General features: G+C 36.8%; 1 protein-coding gene across 3 annotated transcripts in view; it reads right to left on the bottom strand.

The window, feature by feature from the left end:
* RANBP17 (RAN binding protein 17) overlaps window positions 1–21,256 on the bottom strand; it is a 390,979-nt gene that overhangs the window by 322,924 nt on the left and 46,799 nt on the right. For all 3 annotated transcript variants that reach the window (XM_071211021.1, XM_058282154.2, XM_058282162.2), the window contains one exon: window positions 11,845–12,038. In XM_071211021.1, coding sequence (XP_071067122.1) covers window positions 11,845–12,038 — 194 coding nt within the window. The remainder of the gene's footprint in view (window positions 1–11,844; window positions 12,039–21,256) is intronic.

Raw genomic sequence — 21,256 nt, 5'->3', positions numbered from 1 at the left:
GATATATGTAGAATGTTTAATAAGGTCAAATGTAAATATGTGGTAATGGATGGATTGATGGTAACACATTATAATGAGTGTAAAAAACACTGTTGATTTATGGATATGACTGTGACTCAAACAAGTAGTCGAAGATTAATGTTAGTTGGATGACAGCTGGAGGATAATATAGGGAATAGATAACAGTGATTTTTGTGGTAGATAAGGATTGTGGTTAATAGTATAAAGGGAGGAATGTTCTGTGATAAGCCATGAAGATAAATGGGAAAAAATAACTAATGTAATTTATAGACTACAGTTAACAAGAATATCGTAAGTTTTTGCAACAAAAGTAAAGAAGGTAAAATATTATTGCTAAAGGTTAAAAACAGAATATGGGGCTTGGTTTTGTGAGATACGAATATGATATAGCATTTTTTCTTCTTTTTTTCCATTAATAAGGGGATTATGTCATTTAATTAATTTATGTATCTTTCTGAACACTAGAGGAACAACTGGGTTAGTTGTTGGAATTAGATGAGATAAAAGTGCATGGACAGAACTTTTCAGTAGTAATGCTTCCATAATTTGCCGAGCTGCCCTTTTCTGTTATTTTTTTAACAAATCAATTTTATTGATACATATTAATAAAACATAAAACCACCCAAAGTGTACAATCAATGGTATTCAGTATAATCACAACTTTTTCTCTTATTTTATCTTTTTGAATATGAAATAAAGTTTGAAAGAAAATTTCCTTTGATCCACCTGGTCTCCTGTAAGATTACTTATTTTTTTATCAATCTAGTGGGATTAAAACGGTATCCTGTGTCACCTTCACTTCCATTTCTCTTATTAGTAATAAAATTGGTCAGGTTTTCAAATATAAACACTATCTTTCTGCTGGGAGAGCAGGGGGCTCTACCAATTTAGGAGGCACCCCTACCTTGCTACTGGCCTATAACCCAGCCTTTTGCACTTGGTTGCTGCTGACCAGTCCTACTTTGGTTAAAGTTCACTTTCTGGGGGGAAGGTTGGGGGAGGGTACAGAGAAGTGGGGAGCAGAGGAGTAGGGGAAAAGGAACCTCATAAAATTCATATACTTACAGCAAGCCCAGCACTGCATTAAAATTTTTATCAAGGATCTGATTGTTTTGCAGCTGATAGGCCTTTCAGAGGATCTAGTTACCTGCACTGAAATGGAAATTACTACAACACTTTAGTTTTTTAAAAAAATTTATTTATTGAAGTGTATCACTCTTACATAAACATACATAAACAGTAAGGGTATAATAATAGTTGTGAACTTACAAAACAAACATATATAACATCATACAGGACTCTTATAACTCACCCTACCACCAATAACTTGCATTGTTGTTAAATCATTTTAACTAATGAGTAAAGAGCATTGTCAAAATATTACTACTAAACAAAGTATTTCCCCCCAACCAACCCTATTATTATCTTTATATCATATTTACTTATAACGTAGCAAACTCTGTCTGTTATATCAACAAAATAAAGTGATTTTAAAATTCTGGTAGATGGCTATACTAATAATACTAATAACATAATCAAATTAGTATTTAAACATAGAGTACAAATCTGAAGAGATATTACATAAGGTTGCCATTGTGTCACCGGGAAAAACAAAAATAGTACGACACAAGCTTACAGGTCACCACATATCTACAAAGAAATACCCAACTGAAGGGACAACTAGGGATGGAAATCCAGCCTAAACTCTACTCACGAATCTTTGAACCCTGGCATGGTGCTGCATCTACCTGGGAGAAGGGAAGCCTTTTTTACACAAAGATACCAAATGTACTACTGAACTAGGAAGTAAAATAAGTCTTCAAAGGCAAAAAATGATATGTAGGCTGAAATTCAGAGACATAAGACTAGAAGCAACTTGAGAGCTTGAGCTTCTTCTTTGAGAGCCAAGAGACAAAGCATAGGGGTTGCCCCAATTTGAGGAGTCTAATAGAAAATCCCTGCATAAATCTGGATCCCAAAGAGCTATATCCTTACTGAAAAGGTTAACTGGGAAAAAAATTCTGCCCTGGGAGACAAAGACAACACAAAAACTTGTCAGCTTCATTAAGTGCTAGATGGAAAGGATGGGGGGTGGGAGGAGGGCTCAAATAAGGCTGTATATGTTCCATGGCCTAAATATAGACTATCAATGTAATATGAAAAACCTCATTCTTAGGAAATAAATAGTTTTGAATTGACAGTCTCCACCCTCTCATTTAGCTAATGGAATAAACATTCCAATTAAAAGTGATGGCCAGGATGGGTTTAAACAAAAGAATTACAAACTATATGCTGTCTACAAGAGACACAACTTGAAAGAACGAACAGACAGACTGAAAGTAAATTAATTTAAAAAGCCATACCATGCAAACAGTTAAGTACAAAAAGGCAATGACTATGGCAATATGGCAGTTTGATATTTTTCATGAACTCCAAAAGTAGATATTGGATTATGTTTGTAAACTGATCTGCCCCTCCAGGCATATTAGATTATATTGGATTCAGAGGTTTCACTTTTAATTATTGATTAAGGCTTTGATTGGGCCACATCAATAGGGCATTTCTCACAGAGAAACTGCACCATAGAGAAGGGAGGTTGGAGTTTTGAGCTGGAGCCTGGAAAGTAAGCATACAGAGGAACAGAGCGGCTAACCTGGAGAGAATCGAGCCCCAGGGAGAGAGACAAGCCGGTCACCTGATAGTCTACAGCTGGCCTTATGGAGAGAGCAGGGTAGTTGAGCCTGGGGAGATACAACCCCTGGGAAGAGAGGAACCCAGAAAGTCTGAACTCTTGGCAGACATCGGTAGCCATGCTGCTCCAACATGTGGCAACAGACTTTGGTGAGGGAAGTAGCTTATGCTATATGGCCTGGTAACTGTAAGTTTCTGCCCCAAATAAATACCCCACAGATTTCTGGTATTTTGTATCAGCACCCCTTTGCTGACTAATACAAGCAGTATCAGAAAAAATACATTTTGAGATAAAAAGTAATACCAGGAATAATGAAGGGTATTTTGTAATGGTAAAAGGATCAATTAATAAGGAAGACATAATTTGAAATTTTTAATACTCTTCTTTCAGCAAATGATAGAAATAGGATAACATTCTCAAGTGTCTTGATAGTGTTATCATGTATATAATATAATATAAATAGCTTGAATATAAATAGCTATTTAAAGAATAGTGGGAAATGGACTTGGCCCAGTGGTTAGGGCGTCCGTCTACCACATGGGAGGTCCGCGGTTCAAACCCCGGGTCTCCTTGACCCGTGTGGAGCTGGCCCATACGCAGTGCTGATGTGCGCAAGGAGTGCCGTGCAACGCAGGGGTGTCCCCCACATAGGGGAGCCCCACGCACAAGGAGTGCGCCCCATAAGGAGAGCCGCCCAGCGCGAAAGAGAGTGCAGCCTGCCCAGGAATGGCGCCGCCCACACTTCCCGTGCAGCTGACGACAACAGAAGCGGACAAAGAAACTAGACGCAGCAAATAGACACAGAGAACAGACAACCAGGGGAGGGGGGGAATTAAATAAATAAATAAATCTTTAAAAAATAAAAAAATAAAAAATAAAAAATAGTATATGCAGCAATAGCAAAATACATATTCTTTTCAAGTGTGCATGATATGATATCAGGGTAGACCATATGCTAGGCTAAAAACCTACTATTAATAAATTTTAAAAGGCCAGAATTACACAGAAAATGGTCATTGACAAAGGTAGAATAAGACAGAAATCAGCAACAATGAGATAACTAGGAAAAACCCAATTAATTGGAAATAAAAATCACACAGAAATAATCCATGAATTAACAAAGAAATAACAGTTAAAATTAGAGAACAGTTTTAACTATACACTAATACAAATAAAATATCAAAATTTGTGGGATGTACCTAAAGCAATGCTTAGAAGGACATTTACTGCTTTAAATGTTTATATTAGAAAAGAAAATTTCTGAAAACCAAAGATCTGAGGTTTTCATCCAAAATTAGAAATAAAAAAAAAGATCAAATAAAATCCAAAGGAAATATAAGGCAGGAAATAATAATGAGGAATAAAAGCAATGAAATAGAAAATGAACAAATAGGCAAGCAGACGCAGCTCAACTGATAGAGCTTCCGTCTATCATATGGGAGGGTCCAGGGATAGATACCCCGGGCCTCCTGACCCGTGTGGTGAGCTGGCCCATGCACAGAGCTGCTGGGTGCAAGGAGTGCCATGCCACGCAGGGGTGCCCCATGTGGGGGTGCCTCACGTGCAAGGAGTGTGCCCTGCAAGGAGAGCCACCCCATGTGAAAAAAAGTGAAAAAAGCGCAGCCCAGCCAGGAGTGGGGCCACACACAGAGAGCTGATGCAGCAAGATGACACAACCAAAAAGAGAGGTAGTTTCCCAGTGCCACTGAGGGTGAAAGCAGACACAGAACACACAGAGAGCAGATAATGGGAGGGGGGGAAGGGGGGTGTGCAGGGGGAAGGGGAGAGAAATAAATAAATCTTTTTTTTTAAAAAAAAGAAAATGAATAGTGAAGAATCAATGAAATTAAAAACTGTTTCTTTGAAGAGACCAACAAACCTAATAGACATCTAGCTAGGCCAATCAGGAAAAAAAAAAAAAAGACAAAAATTATCAATTCAAGAATGAAAGAAGGCAAATCATGTTTGATCCTATAAACATTATTAGAAGGATAATAAGAGAATATTAGGAATAGCTTTATTCCAATAAATTTAATAAAAGGGTAAATTCCTTTTAAGATACAAATGACTAATAATGATCCCAAAAGAAATAGAAAATTTGCATAATCTTAAACTAATTAAAGAAATTTAATTCCTAATTATAAACTGTCCAGGTCCAGGGATTTCAAAGGTGAATTCCATCAAGCTCTTAAGGATGAGATGAAACCAAATTACACAAACACCTTCAGGAAACACAGAAGGAGAACGATTTTCAACTCATTTAATGAAGAAATGAAACAAGTATTACCTGGTCATCAAAATCAGACAAATTCATCGCAAGAAAAGTAAAGACTAATTACCCTTCATGAACATTAACATAAAATAACAAAATTTTAATAAATTCAACCTAACACTTTACAGAGAAACACTATACCATGACCAAGTAGGATTTATCCTGGGACTGCAAATTTGGTTTAACATAGAAAAATCAATCAATGTAATTTACTGTATTGGTAAAATAAAGGATGGAACCCATTTGAATAGATGAATGAAAAGCATTTGAAAAAAAGCAATACCCCATTTGGGGTAAAGACCCTGAGGAAAAGAAGGGATCCTCCTCAAACTAATCATAAACATCTTGAAAAAAAAAAAATGTACAGATAGCAGCACCCCATGGAGAGCTGATGGCCTATGCACCACAGAGAGCTGGTGCAGCAAGATGACACAACAAAGGGAGACAAGCAGACATAGAAGAATGTGCAACAAATGGACACAGAGAGCAGAGAGCAAGCAAGCGGCTGGGGGAGGGGATAAATAAGTAAATCTAAAAAATATATATATGGGAATATGTTTAATGAAAGCTTTACAAGACCTGTGCTCTGAAAAGAACAACACACTTCAAGGAAGGTAAAAAAACACCTACATAAATGGAGAGATATACCATGTTCATTAATTGGAAGATTCAATATTCAAGAAACCTATAACAGTCAAAAGTATTTTGAAAAAGAACAAGATTGGAGGTTTACACTCCTTACTTAGAGATGAATTCTAAATCTATGGTAACCAGAAGAGTACAATATTGTCATAAGGATAGCTATGCAGATCAGTGGTAAAGAACAGAGAGCCCAGTAATAGACCATACCCTTTTATGATCATTTTTTTGGAAAAAGTTGCTACAATATCTCAATGGAGAGAAGATAGTCTTTTCAGCAAACAGTATTAGAAGGATAACTGCACTGGGGAAAAAAGACACATTGACGCTTACCTCACAACATTCCTAAAACTTAACCCAAAATGATCAGACTGATACATAATAGCTAAAATTATTAAATTTCTAGAAGAAAACAAAGGAGAAAGTTAAAGTAACATTGGGTTAGGCAAAATTTCTTAAACATAAAGTATAAGCCATAAAAGGTAAACATTGTAAAAGTAGACTTCATCAAAATGTAAAACTTGTGTCCCTGAAAGACATAATTAAGAAGGCACACCACACACTGGGAGAAAATATTTGCTAAACATAAACATGGAAAAGTACTGTTATATAGGATATATAACGCACCCCCACAACTCCATATTAAGAATATGTAAAAAAGACAAACAATCCAATTTAAAACTGAGCGAAAGATCTGGACATTTCACAAAAGAAAATAATATGAATGGCCAAAAAGCACATGGAAGATACTCAATGTCATTAATCATCAGGGAAATGCAAATTAGAAGGTATAACAATTGGAACTCAGATGTTGTGGGGAATGAACAATAATGCAGACATTTTGTAAAATAGTATAGTAGTATTTAACAACATTAAACATGCATCTACCATATGTCCCAGCAATTTCAGTCCTAAGTATTTACTCAAGAGAAATGAAAACCTAAGTACATACAAAGCTTTATGCACAAATATTCACAGCACCATTGTTATAAATTGGAAGTGCAACCAATGTTCATTAACATTGTAACATTGTGATTAAATTAACTAGTGACTCAATTTAAAAAACAAACCAACCCGTGGTAAAGTCATACCATGGAATACTACATAGTACTAAAAAGGAACAATACATGCAACATATTTGAATCTTAAAAACTTTATCCTAAGTGAACAATTTTAACACAAAAGACTACTTATCACATGATACCCCTTATAGAGAAATTAAAAAAAGACAAACCATAGTGACAAAAATCAGACCAGAGATTGCCTGGGACAGGGATTAGGTGAGAAGTATCAAAGGGCATGAGAAAACTATTTAGGATGAAGGAGATATTCTCTCTCGATTGTGGTGGTGGTTACATGGCTGTTCATAACTGATAAATTCATCAAAATGTACACTTAAAAAATAGGAAGAAAACAGATTATCTGCAACTCATCACAGACAAAAAGCTAATATTCCTAAAATAGAAAGAGCGCTAAGAAATCGATGAGAAAAAACAAAAAACCTAACAAACCAACAGAAAAATAATCAAAGGAATTAATAGTTCATTCACACAAAAGGAAGACTGAATGGCCCTTAAATAAATTTAAATGATGTTTAACCACATGGACAGAAGAAAAGCAAATGTCAAACTACACTGAGAACCCATTTTTCACCTACAGGATTGGCAAGACTCAAAAACTTGGTAATACTGCCCTGAGAAGTCAATATGGAAACATTCTCATAGGCAAGGAATTGGTATCACCCTTTCAAAGAGCAATTTGGAAATATTTACAAAAATCCACAAACATTTACCCTTTTACTCCACAGAAATGGCACTTATAGAAATATCTTCTAGCTATACTTCCATATATGTATAAAGTGAACCTGAATAGCAATCAGTTTTCTGCACTTTTTTATATGGGTTGTCATGCACAACCTGTTTTTTCTTTAAACTTTATTGTGGTAATATACATAGCACAAAATTTACCATTTCAACTCTTTTGAAGTATACAATTCAATGGCATTAATAACATTCACAATGTTGTGCCACCATTGCCAGTATCCATTACAAACTCTTTCATAACCCCAAACAGAAACTTACCCATTAATAACTCCCCATTTTCCACTTTCCCAGCCTGTGATAACCTCCCATCTATTGTTCTCTATGAATTTCCTTATTCTAGATAGTTCATGTAAGTGGAATCATGCAATATTTGAACTTTGTGTCTGGCTTATTTCATTCAACATGATTTCAAGGTTCATCTACAATGAATCATGTATTAGAACTTTATTCCTTTCTATGGATGACTAATAGTCTATTGAGTGTGCGTGTGTGTGTGTGTATGTACAACCATATTTTATCAGGTCACCTCTTGATATGCACTTGGGTTGTTTCTACCTTTTGGATATTGTAAATAATGCTGCTCTAAATATTGGTATACAAGTATCTGAGTCTTTGTTTTCAATTCTTTTGGGTATTTACCTTGTTGAGGATCTTCTGAGTCATATGGTAACTCTATGTTTAACTATTTGAATTTCTGTTTTCCACAGTGGCTGCATCATTTTACATTCCCACCAGAAATGCACAAGGTTTCAAATTTCTCTGTATCTTCTCCAACACTTGCTTTCAGTTTTTTAATAATGGCCACCCCAGTGTGTCTGAGGAGGTATACCACTGTGGTTTTGGTTTATATTTCCCCAATGGCTAATGATATTGCTCTTCTTTTCATGTGCTTATTGACCATTTGGAGGTTTTCTTTGGAGAAAGGTCTATTCAAGGCTTTGTCCATTTTTCAATTGAGCTGTTTGTCTTTTCGTTTAGTTGCAAGAGCTCTTTATATATTCTGGATATTAAACTCTAAGCAGTTATAAGATTTGTATCTATTACCTCCCACTTTATAGATTCTATTCACTTTCTTAGTAATGTTCTTTGATTGTCCTTAAAATGTCCTTTAAAGCTTTTAATTTTTTGAGGTCCAATTTATCCATTTTGCTGTTGTTGCTCATGTTTTTGGTGAAATAGCTAAAAATCTACCGTCAAATCCAAGGTTATAAAGATTTTCCCCTATGTTTTCTTCTAAGAATTTTACCTTTTTAACTCTTATATTTAGGTTATTAATCTATTTTGGGTTAATATTCACATATGATGGGACATAGGGTTCACTTCATTCTTTAAAAATAAAAATCCAGTTTTCCCAGGACCATTTTTTGAAGACCATTCTTTCCCAGGTAGAGAAAAAAAAGTAGAAGACTTTAAATGACTCAAATGAATGCCAATGATGGAAGGAATGGGTAAATTATGATACATTCAAACAATAAAAAAATATGCAACTATAAAAAATAAAATGGGAGTGGACATTGCTCAGTGGTTGAGTGCCCGCTTCCCATATACGAAGTCCCATGTTCAATCCCCATTACTGCCAAAAAAAACCACAAAACCCAATAGAAAATAAAAAATAAATAAAAGAAAATATTTTGTTGGAGATTTGAGCCCGGAGGGTATCAGGAATGAGAGAAAGAGAAAAGGTAAAATGAAACAAGGAGAAAGAAAGAGAGCTGGGATCAGGGGGTCTGAGAATAGAGACTCATCAGACAACTTTATTGTTTACAAGGGGCTCTCTATATACTCCAGTCTATGGGAGACCAAGCAGCAACATGCAGTTAACTATCAGCATTACTCATAGTCTAAGGAATTAAAAAAATCTTATCTTAAGGTACAAAGTCTAAGTGTTCTATTTACTACAAAAGGTATGTGCTCATCTTTTCTTTCAGCCTTCAACAGCTTCATCCCATTTGCCGGGAACTCTTAATTACCGCATTCCTTAGGGTGCAAGCATAGCCATGGAAACAGCACATCTCTCCTTGCCAGACCACTGTGCCTCAGTTTCCAACAATATTTCTCTATATATTATTTGAAAATAACTAAAAAATACACTGCTAAATGAAAGAAGCAAGGAATGTAAGAAGAGTCAATGTGGTATGCCACATTCTACAAAAATAACGAGTAATAAATATTTAGATATTCATAATGGTATATGTATATTGAAACTCTGAAAAGATATGCAAAACCAGTAAAAATGGTTACTTGTTAAGGACACAGTACAGGACTGGGACAGAACACATTTCTTATGTTTTATTCTTTACCAATGTAAATATATTCCCTCTTCAAATAAATAAGGTAAATTAATTAAAATAAATTTTGATGTGAAAACTACTAAAAATTTCTGCCCATGAGAAGACACAGTAAATTATATATGTACAGGACACAAACTTGGAGATGGTATTTAAAATTCAGATAATTAAAAGGATAAATGTTCAAAAATATATAAAAAGCTCTTATAAATTGGTAAGAAAAAAGACAATTCAGTGCTTTGGGGGAAATGAAAAAAAGATACAAGCATACATTTCACTGATGACACAACTAACAATCAACAAACTTGAAACAATGCAAAATTTCACCAGTAATCAAGGAAATGCAAATTAGAATTCTCACGAGATATATTATCTCAACTAGACAAAAATTTAAGCCTAATATTACAAGCTGTTGACAAGGATGTAGATCAAGGGTCAGCAAACTACAGCCTGTTGGCCAGCTGCCTGTTTTTGTAAATAAAGTTTTATTGGAACACAGCCACATCCATTAATTTACAAGCTAACAAGGAGTTACAAGGGAAGAGTTGAAAAGTTGCAATATGGATGACCCACAAGTCTAAAACATTTACTATTTGATGGTTTAAGAAAAAGTTTGCAACTCCTGATGGAGAGAGAGGAGAACTTTTGAACACTACTGATGGTAATATAAAGTATTACAATCATTTTGTAAAATAATTTTGGGATTATCTACTAAAGGTGAAGATGTAGGGGATATATATTTCAATCTTTAAGTGGCACTAATTATATTAGCAAAAACCAAAGTAAACACAAATATCCACTGACAAGAGAATGTATAAATATCTGTGGTATATTCAAACAACAGAAGAGTGAATGGCAGTGAGAATGAATGAACAATCAATATTAACTCTCAAAATGCAATACTAAGAAAAAAGTACCCTAAGTTGGAGAAGAATAAATACAGTGTGGTTTCACTTGCATAAAGTTCAGAAATATGCAAAACCATAAATTATTTTTTAAATATATACAAATGTAGTAAACTATAGAAAAAAGGCATAAATTGATAAACTCAAAATTTAAGACTGTAGTCACTTTTTGCTAGGAGGAAAGGGGATAGTTTTGGAAAGAGAAACAAAGGGAGATTTCAAAGGTATCGGAATTGATTTATTCCTTAAAGTAGGTGATGGTGTTTACTACAGCTATTCTTTTATGTTTCTCTCTCTCTCTATATATATATATATAAATATCCTTTGGATATTTCAAAGCTTTGCTTAAAAAAGAAATCAATTATGAATAGACTAAATGCCACAGGACATAGTTTGCTCCCCATTAAATTTAAAAAGAGTGACGTTCCAATTAAATTAAAGAGAGAACATTTAAAGAAGGTTAAGTACTCCACTATCTAGCCCCTCAGCAATGTTGTATAACTGAAAAAATAGATAGATGGATGGAAAAAGACAGATGATAGATAGAAAATAGGTAAAGATATTTTAAGAAAACATTATGAAAATTTGAGGAATAATCTTTTCTATGACTTTTTTTAAAAGGTTAAAATGGGAAATATTTGGAAGTAAATATGATTACCATTGCTTACCAAACTCACTTTTCAATGATAGATAAAAGAAACAAATATGAAAAAACAAACATTCTAGAAGCATAATTAAAGTGCCTCCTATTACAAATTTTAAAAGCCAGTTTGTTCCATTCTCATAAGTCACCTAAAAAAAAACCCTAAAAAATATATTTACAGTATTTACATAATGTTATGTGTCTGAAAAAATTTAAAGGGATAAACAGAAATAAATATCTACTTTCTTATAAAGGATAAAGAGAAAAATGATGAGAAAATTTAGAAATAGAGAAAATAATACAGGATCATTATCAGCTTTTCTTCATAATGATTCTAAGAGAAATATTTCCTGTTAATCTTCTAAAGGAGAATTGAATATTAATGGATTAAGGTACCAAAAACAACCCAGAAGGTTAATAAAATCAATACTTTATAAGGGTCCAGAAGTTGGGGGAAATACACAAAAAAACGATCTGCAATAAAATTATTAAATGAAATGACTAACGATGCTACTTAAAATGCAACTTAATACTCACGTTAACAGTCATAAATGTACTGACCTTCCTGAATTGCCATATCCACAGTTCTACCAGAAGCTGAGTGTAGAAGTTTTTGGTAATTCTGTGCATTTTGGTCAAACAACTGTACAAGGAGAGTGCATGTCTTTTCATATTCACATCTGCTGACAGTGCACAACTGCTCCAACTGCTGGAACACAGTAGCGGTATCATCCAGAGGATCATCTAAATTATCTCTGCAAACATATAAGACCAAGTTTACAGACATTAGGGCATGTAGTACCTTTTTCACCACAAATTAATAAGCCATTATAAATCTTGCCATAACCTACAGAATTGGGTGGGAGACAGTGTAAACTACGATGTAAACTTTAATCCACACTTAGTGGCAATGCTCCAAATTGTGTTCATCAATTGCAACGAATGTGTCTCACTAATGAGGATGTTATTAATGTGGGAAAATGTGGGAGGTATGGGGAGCAGAGCATATGGGAATCCCCTATATTTTTTAATGTGATATTTGTATAATCTAAGTGTCTTTAAAAAATAATTATATGATGGACAAAGAAATAAAAGACAAATGGATTGGAAAGGAATAAATAAAACTGTATATATTTGAAGATAACATGATTACTTAAGTAAAAATACTAAGGAAAACACATCAAAAAGCTACTAGAATAGGCGAGTTTATTAAGGTTACAAAATATGTAACAATATACACTTCAATATACAAAATTCGATATTTCTATATACTACAATAAATGATTGGAAACTGCAATTTAAATAACAGTATCATACAAAGGCACCAGAAAACATGAAATCTAAAAAATCTAAATGTACGTGAGACCTAAATTCTGAAAACTGTAAAACTCTAATAAAAAAACTCAAAGAATATCTAAATAAATGAAAAGACAGAGAAGTTCACAGACGGAACAACTCAATATTGCTGAGATGTCAAGTCTCTCCTCAAATTAATCTACAGATTCAATACAGTCTCAATAGGATTACCTTTATAGAAATTGACAAGATAACTCTAAAATTTACATGAAAAAGCAAGGGAAAACAGAACAGCCAAATCTACTTTGAAAAAGGAAAAGAAATTGGAGGACTCACACCACCTGATTTCAAAACTTACTATAAAGCTATAATAATCAAGACAGGGTACTGGAGGTAAGAAAGATTAAATTGCAGCCCCAAGAAGATACGTTTAAGTCCTATTCCCCACAACCTCAGAATGTGATCATATGGGAAATAAGGTTGTTATAAATGGAGCCTGACAAGTTAAAATGAGGTCATACTTGATTAGGGTTGGTCCTTAATCCATTATAATTGATGTCCTTATCATTAAGAGGAAATGTGGACCTAGATAAAAGTATACAACACCACCTAACAGCAAGCCACTGCCAGAAGCTCAGAAAGAGGCGTGGAACAGATTCATCCTTACAAACTTTGAAGAAAGCCTGGCCCTGTTGACACCTTGATTTTGTGGACTTCTAGCATCCAGAAATGTGAGACAACACATTTCTGTTATTTTAAGCTATCTAGTTTGTGGTACTTTTAATAAAAAGTACTATTAGTAAAAAATTTAGCAGAATTAGTAAACTAAGACAGACACAGATCAATGAGAATAGAGAATCCAGAAATAGAACCACACATATGCATTAATTTTTAAAAAGTCAATAGAAAAAGGATAGTCTTTTCAACAAACGCAAAACTGGACATTTACATGCAAAAAAAAAAAAAGAATTTCAATCCTTATCTACTCTCTCTATAAAAATTAACTCAAAATGGGTCATCAACCTAAATGGAAATCCTAAAAACATAAAACTTCTAGAAGATAACATAAAAGAAATTCTCTGTGACCTTGGGTTAGACAAATACCTTTTAGATATGACACCAAAAGCATGGTAATGAAAAAAAAAAAAGTGACAGATTAGACTTCATCAAAACTTAAAACTTTTGCTTTTCTATGACTTTGTTAAAGAAGTGAAAAAGCAAGCTATGGAAAAGAATACTGTGGCCCACTCCAATCAAGACAGTAAAGTGAGAAGCATCAGGATTCCAACAGAAGCACTGAACAACAAAAAAGAACTGGCAGACATCTTTCCCAAAGCTCCAGAAAATAGTTGAGGGACTGCAGTAACAACAGGGCAAGCACCGAATAAAGAAAAAAACGCTACTTAAAATTAGGAGGATCTTGTGGCTCCCTGGCTGACCCTTACTTCACACCACACCGGCTGGCCATGCTACTAGTGTGGACCCCTAGGCCTGATTCCAGAGGGAGCAGAGTAACCCTCGTACACAAACTGTAAGCAGGCCTGTGTAGACCAGTCTGCCTGGTAGTGGCCTGAGGGGCTTACCATCCCAGAACTTGTCCAGCATGTGGAATGCAGTGCTCTCCTATAGAACACTGTGGGGAAACAGTAATATATCATGCTGCCTCAGCAAGGGATTGCTGGCTGTGGGACATACAGTGCAGTGGCCAGAACCATGAGAAAATTATTTCCTAGGGTAACGGGGTATAAGAGCAGTATAAACAGGGCGATTTCTAGGGCTAAACATGCATGCCCAAGATAAGATGTAGGTTCATAAAGGGTAAAGGAAGCCCCCATGAGGTGAATAGGTCTAGAGCAATTCTCTGAATTCACTGTATGAATAATCTCAGAAGGTGAGTGTTCCCTTGTACAGATTAATCTGCAAATACTGGGAAAGGTGCTTTCTTTTTTGTTGTAAGCTTCTAGCACTCAAGGAAAGCTCTCCTAACACTAGCTGGATAGAAGCTTAGGAACAGAAAACTGAGAGTCTAAATTCTGGTGATAACACATTAAAAAAATCAAAATGCCCAGGTTTCAATAAATGATTACAAAACATACAAAGAAACAAAAAGTGACAGCCCAGGCAAAGGAGATTAATTCTTTAGAAACAGTGAGGAGGATCAGATCTGGGACCTTCCAAACAAAGAACTTAAGGAAAACATGGATGGAGAACTAAAAGAAATCAGGAAACCGATAAACACAAAGAAAACATCAACAGAGAGATGGAAATTATGAAAAGGAAAGAAACAAGAGCTGAAGGCCACAGTAAAAGAAATTTAAAATTCCCCAGAGGGTTTCAACTGCAGATTGGAGCTGGCAAAATAATCAATAAACCAGAAGATAAGACAAATTAAATCATCCAGTCCAAGGAGGATAAAAAATAAATTATGAAGAAAAGTGAACAGAGTCTGAGGAACCTGTGAGATACAATCAGTGTATCATATCAATATTTGCATGGTGGGAGTCTCAGAAGGAAAAGAAAGAAAAAACCAGGGAGAGAAAATATGCAAAGAAATAAAAGCTGAAAACTTCCCAAATTCAATAAAAGACATGAATATACACATCTGAGATACTCAATGAACTCCAAACGGGATAAACCCATATAGACCCACACTGTGTCATGTTATAATCACACTGTCAAATGCCAAAGATAAAAAGAATTCTAAAAGCCACAAGAGAGAAGCAATATGTCACATATAATAGAGATTCAATAAGACTAAATATCGATTTCTCATTTGAAACCATGGAGGCAAGAAGGCAATGGGATGACATTTTTAAAGTACTAAAAGCAAAAAACTGCCAACCAAGAATTCTATATCTGGCAAAACTGTCTTTCAAAAATGAGGGAACAATTAAGACAATGCAAGACAAACAAAAGCTGAGGGACAGCTGGCTGAAGTATAATTCTAGAAACAGCTAGGGTTGGAACCTGTCCAGGTTGGAAAGAGGCCAGTAGCCACCATTTTGGCTCCACCCCTGGTATGAGGGTTAGCAGGGCTGGCTGAAAAACCACAGTGATGTTAAAGACTGGCTTCTTTCCACCAAGATCAGACTGCAGCCCTAGCTTGGTCTCCAGCCCCACCTCCAGCAGGGAAGAAGCTGGCAGAATCTGTACCAGGCTCTCCAGGAAATAGCAGGTACTTTCGGAAGACTCAGACTGAAGAGTCAGACACCTGGGGGTGCATCCCTGCACCACAATGACAGGACAGGAGCTGGGTTTCCTCAGCATCTCTGGGCAACTGTAGATGTTTTCAGTCAACACAAACTAGGTTTGTTGAGTATCTTCCAGTCCATCTCCACCTCAGCCCCCCAACAGTATAAGGGGGTGCTGGTGTTCCCTCATCTTCTCAGGGCAACTGCAGGTGCTTTAGGCTTGCACAGCCCAATTGTTGGGCACCTGTGGGTCTAGCCCCACCCCCAATAGGACAAGTGAGAGACTGTGTTTGCCCAGCGTTTGGTCCATACAGCCTGGACTGGTAGATAGTTGTGGATCCACCCCCACCCCTCAATAGGAAAGGAGGAGGATGGTGTGGTGTTTCCACAGCCTTTCCGAAAAACGGCAAGCACATTTGGCCTTCACAGATTGGACTGTTGGACATCTGTGGATCCATCCCACCACCCAGTAGGAGAGGAGGGGGCCTGTGTTTCCTTAGCTCCTTTGAGCAACAAGAGGCACTTTCAGCCTATATGGACAGGACTGTTGGATGCTATGTATCCATCTCCATCCCCAGTACAAGACAAGGAGGCTGGTATCTCCACAGCCTCTCTGGGCAATGGTGAGTACTTTCGGCCTAAAGGCACTAAACTGTTGGGTGCCTGTCGATCCAACTGCACAGCCTAATAGGACAGGAGGGACTGGTGTTTCCTCAGCCTCTCTGGGCAACAGCAGGTACTTTTGGCATATAGGAACTGAACTGTTCTGTGTACATGGTTCTGTTCCAACTCTGTAAAGGGCAGAAGGGACAGTATTCAGTCTCTCAGAGCAACTGCAGGCATATCCACCTGCATGTATTAGATTGTTGGGCACTCCAGAGGATTCATCCCCATTACCAGCAGGGAGGGCAGACTAGTGTTATGTCAGTCAACCTGGGCAACTGTGGTCAGTTTCATCAGTCTCTCTGGGCAACTACAGTCTAGGCCTGCAGACTTGGATTATTCCACACAACTGTGGTTCTCTCCCTACCCCTGGCAAAGGAGAAAACTGAGAAAAGCTTCATTGGTCCCTGGGGCAATGAGGGCAGTTTGAGCCTCTGTAGCATACAGCACCAACTACATCCTTGGTTCCTACTACACAAGGGAAAAGAGGCAAGAAAGCACTAAACTAAAGAAAGAAAAGTGTACCCAGAATAAATATTCTGGTAAGGCAGATGCCAAGAAACCAACAAAAAATTACAATCCACTTCAAGAAACAGGAAGATATGGCCCAGTTAAAGGAACAAGATAAGCCTCCAGATGACATAAAGGAGTTGAGACAACTAATCAAAGATGTTCAAACAAATCTCCTTAATAAATTCAATGAGATGGCTAAAGAGATTAAGGATATTAAGAAGACACTGGGTGAGCACAAAGAAGAATTTGAAAGCATACACAGAAAAATAGCACATCCTATAGGAATAAAAGGCACAAAAAATGAAATTGAAAATACAATGGAATCATATATAATAGATTTCAGGAGCTTAAAGAAATGGCCTCTGAAAGTGAACATACAAAAGAAAAGATGAAGAAAAGAACGAAATAATTGAACAAGATCTCAGGGAAATAAATGACAGCAAGAGACGTGCAAACATACATGTCATAGGTGTCCCAGAAGGAGAAGAAAAGGGTCAAGGGTTAGAAGGAACATTTGAAGAAATAATGGTAGAAAATTTCCCAACCCTATTCAAGGACATAAATATCCATATCCAAGGAACACAATGTACTCCCATCCAATAAATCCAAACAGACCAACACTAAGACATATACTAATCAGTATTATGTCAAATGCCAAAGACAAGGAGAGAACTCTGAGAGTAGCAAGAGAAAATCAATACATAACATATAAGGGATACTCAATTAGATTAAGTGCCGATTTCTCATCAGAAACCCTAGAGGCAAAAAGGCAGTGACATGATATATATATAAGATACTGCAAGAGAAAAACTGCCAGCCAAGAATCTTATATCCAGCAATATCGTCTTTCAAAACTGAGGACAAGTTTAGAATATTCGCAGATTAACAGAAACTGAGATAATTTATGACAAAAAGAATGGGTTTGCAGGAAATGCTAAAGGGAGTATTATAGTCTGAAAAGAAAAGACAGGAGAGGCTTGGAAGAGAGTCTAGAAATGACGATTATATCTGTAACAGGAATTAAAAGTGTCAAAAGAGTGGTGAAAATAAAATGACAGATAAAACCCAAAGGTCAAAATGGATGAAATAAGAACTGCCCTTAAAGTAATAACATTGAATGTTAATGGATTAAACTCCCCAATCAAGACACAGACTGTTGGAATAGATAAGAAAATATGAGCCATCTATATGCTGTCTGCAAGAGACTCACCTTAGACCCAAGATACTAGTAGAAATGAAAGTAAACGGTTGGAAAAAGATATTCAATACAAGCAGTAACAAAAAAATAGCTGGAGTAGTTATACTTGTATCGAATGAAATAGACTTTAAAAGCAAAACTGTTATTAGAGACAAGGAAGGATATTACTTATTAATATAAGGGATGATTCACCAGGAAAAAATAATCATAAATTTATTTGTACCTAACCAGGATGCCCCAAGATACATAAGGCAAATAATGGCAAAACTGAAGGGAAAACTAGACATCTCTACAATAATAGCTAAAGACTTCAATACACCACTATCAGCAATAGACAGAACATCCAGGCAGAGGATTAATAAAGAAACAGAGAGCATGAATAATATGACAAATGGACTAAACCTAAGAGACACATACAGAACACTGTATCCCAAAACAGCAGGATATACATTCTTTACAAGTGCTCATGGATCTTTCTCCATGATAGACCATATGTTGAGTCACAAAGCAGATCTCAATAAATATAACAAGATCAAAATTATACAAAGCACTTTCTCTGATCGTAACGGAATAAAGTTGGAAATCAACAAGAGGCAGAAAAAGGGAAAATTCACATATTGATGGAGATTGTTAAACACACTCTTAATCAGTGGGTCAAAGAAGAATTTCAAGAGAATGAATAAATATCTTGAGAAGAATGACAATGAGAACACAGCATATCAGAATATGGGATACAGCAAAGGCAATGTTGAGAGGGAAATTTTTAGCTCTCAATGCTTACACTGAAAAAGAAAGAGCTAAGACCAATGACCTAATTAGACAGTTGGAGGAACTAGAAAAAGAACCGCAAACTAATCCCAAAGCAAGTAGAAGGAATGAAATAACAAAGCTCAGAGCAGAATAAATGAAATTGAGAACATAAAAACAATAGAGAGTTAACAAAATCAAAAGTTGGTTCTTTAAGATTAATAAAATCAACAAACCATCAGCAAGACTAAGAAAAAGAGAGAAGATGCAAACAAATGAAATTGAAAAATGAAAAAGGGAACATTACTACTGTCCCCACAGAAATAAAAGAGATCATAAGAGAATACTATAAACAACTTTATGCCAAAAAACTAGATAATGTAGATGAAATGGAAAAATTCCTAGGAATGTACAAACAACCTACACTGCCCCTAGAAGAAAGAGAAGACCTCAACAAACCAGTCACAAGGAAAGAGATTGAAACAGTCATCAAACAACTCCCCAAAATGAAAACCCCAGGACCAGATGATTTCACAGGTGAGTTCTACCAAGCATTCAAAGAAGATTGAATTCTATGAATTCTATGAAGCCAACATCACCCTAATACCAAAGCCAGATAAAGACATTACGAAAAAAGAAAATTAAAGACCCATTTCTCTAATGAATACAGATACAAAAATCGTTAATAAAATACTTGCTAAGAGAATCCAACAAACATTAAAAGAATTATTCATCATGATCAAGTGGGTTTATACCAGGCATGCAAGGGTGGTTCAACACAATAAAAGCAATCAGCATAATATACTATATTAATAAGTCAAAGAAGAAAAATCACATGATCTTATAAATTGACACAGAAAAGGCATTTGACAAAATACAGCATCCTTTTTTGATAAAAATACCAGAAAAGATAGGAATTGAAGGAAACTTTCGCAACATGATAAAGACCATATATGAAAAACCCATAGCTAACAGTGTACTCAATGGTGAAAGACAGAAAGCTTTCCTGTTGAGATCAAGAACAAGACAAGGATAGCTAGTTGTCACCACTGTTGTTCAATATACTGCTGGAGGTTCTAGCCAGAGCAATCAGGCAAGAAAAAGAAATAAAAGGGGAGGAACCAGCAAGATGGCAGCGGAGTAAGGCACTCCTAGAGTCAGCTCCTGCTACAGGGTAGTTAGTAAACACCCAGGGCTCACTGGAGTTAGCTGAAGCGCCTGTTTGGGGGCTCCAGGAGGCCAAAAGAAGCATCCTGCAACATACCTGAAGGAATGGAAGGAAGAGACTGCCCACTTGCAGAGAAGACTCATAAGTAGAGCGCTCCATGCCACAGAGGCTGGTGCCCACCCTCCACTGGAGGCACAAGCTGCCTCAGGAGCTGTTCCGCAGCTGGAATTGAAAGCTCCACTTCCCAAAAGGGACAGGAGGAGGTGGCTGGGCACCAATTTAAGCTACTGATAAGTAAATTCAGCGGGCTAGAGTATAATCCTGAGAACAGCTAAAGTTTGAGCCTGTCCAAGTCAGTAAGAGGCAGGGGAGCCACCATCTTAACTCTGCGCCTCGCATGAGGGGAAGCAGGGCAGATTGAAAATCCCAGTGCTGGTGGGGACAGGCTTCTTTCCATCCAGGTCAGATTTCAGCTCCAGCCTAAGCCCAACTGCCACCTCCAGCAGGGAGGAAGCTGTGGGGACCTGCGCCAGCCTCTCCAGGAAATTACTGGCCAAGCCACAAAGGCCAGTGATTATCCCACTCTGGAGGCAAGAGCCGCCCCAGGAGCTTTTCTGTGGCTAGAACTGGAAGCTCCATTTCCCAAAAACAGGGGAGGAAGAGACAGTTGGCCGCCAATTTCGGCTACTGATTAGTAGGCTTGGCTGGCTAAGATATAAATAACCCTGGGAACAGCTAGGGTATGAACCAGCCTAAGTTGGAAAGAGGCCAATGGCCACCATTGTGACTCCGCCCCCAGGCTGAGGGGAAGCCGGGCTGACAGCAAATCACAGTGACTATAGGAACCAGTTTATTTCACCCAGATCTGCCTGCAGCCCTAGCCTAGGCTTCAGCCCCACCTCTGGCCGGGAGGAGGTTGGTAGGCCCTGCACCAGCCTATCCAGGTAACTTCAGTTAACTTTGGCTAGCAAAGACTGAAAATCAAAGTCTACCAGGGCAACTGTCATCATCTTGGACCCACACTGTATAGATTGCTGCCCATACCTGCAGCTCCATCCCTGCCCCAGGCAGGGAAGAAAGGGGCATAAAGTTTCATCAGTCTCTCTGGGCAACTACAGTCTGCACGACTTGGGTTATTCCTCACAGCTGTGACTCTATCCCTACCCTGGCAAAGGAGAAAGTTGGAAGAAGCTTCAT

The sequence above is a fragment of the Dasypus novemcinctus genome, chromosome 2 (assembly GCF_030445035.2).
Source record: "Dasypus novemcinctus isolate mDasNov1 chromosome 2, mDasNov1.1.hap2, whole genome shotgun sequence".
Taxonomy (NCBI): domain Eukaryota; kingdom Metazoa; phylum Chordata; class Mammalia; order Cingulata; family Dasypodidae; genus Dasypus; species Dasypus novemcinctus.
Note: the sequence above shows the minus strand (reverse complement) of the source record. Positions and strands in the feature narration are given on the sequence as shown.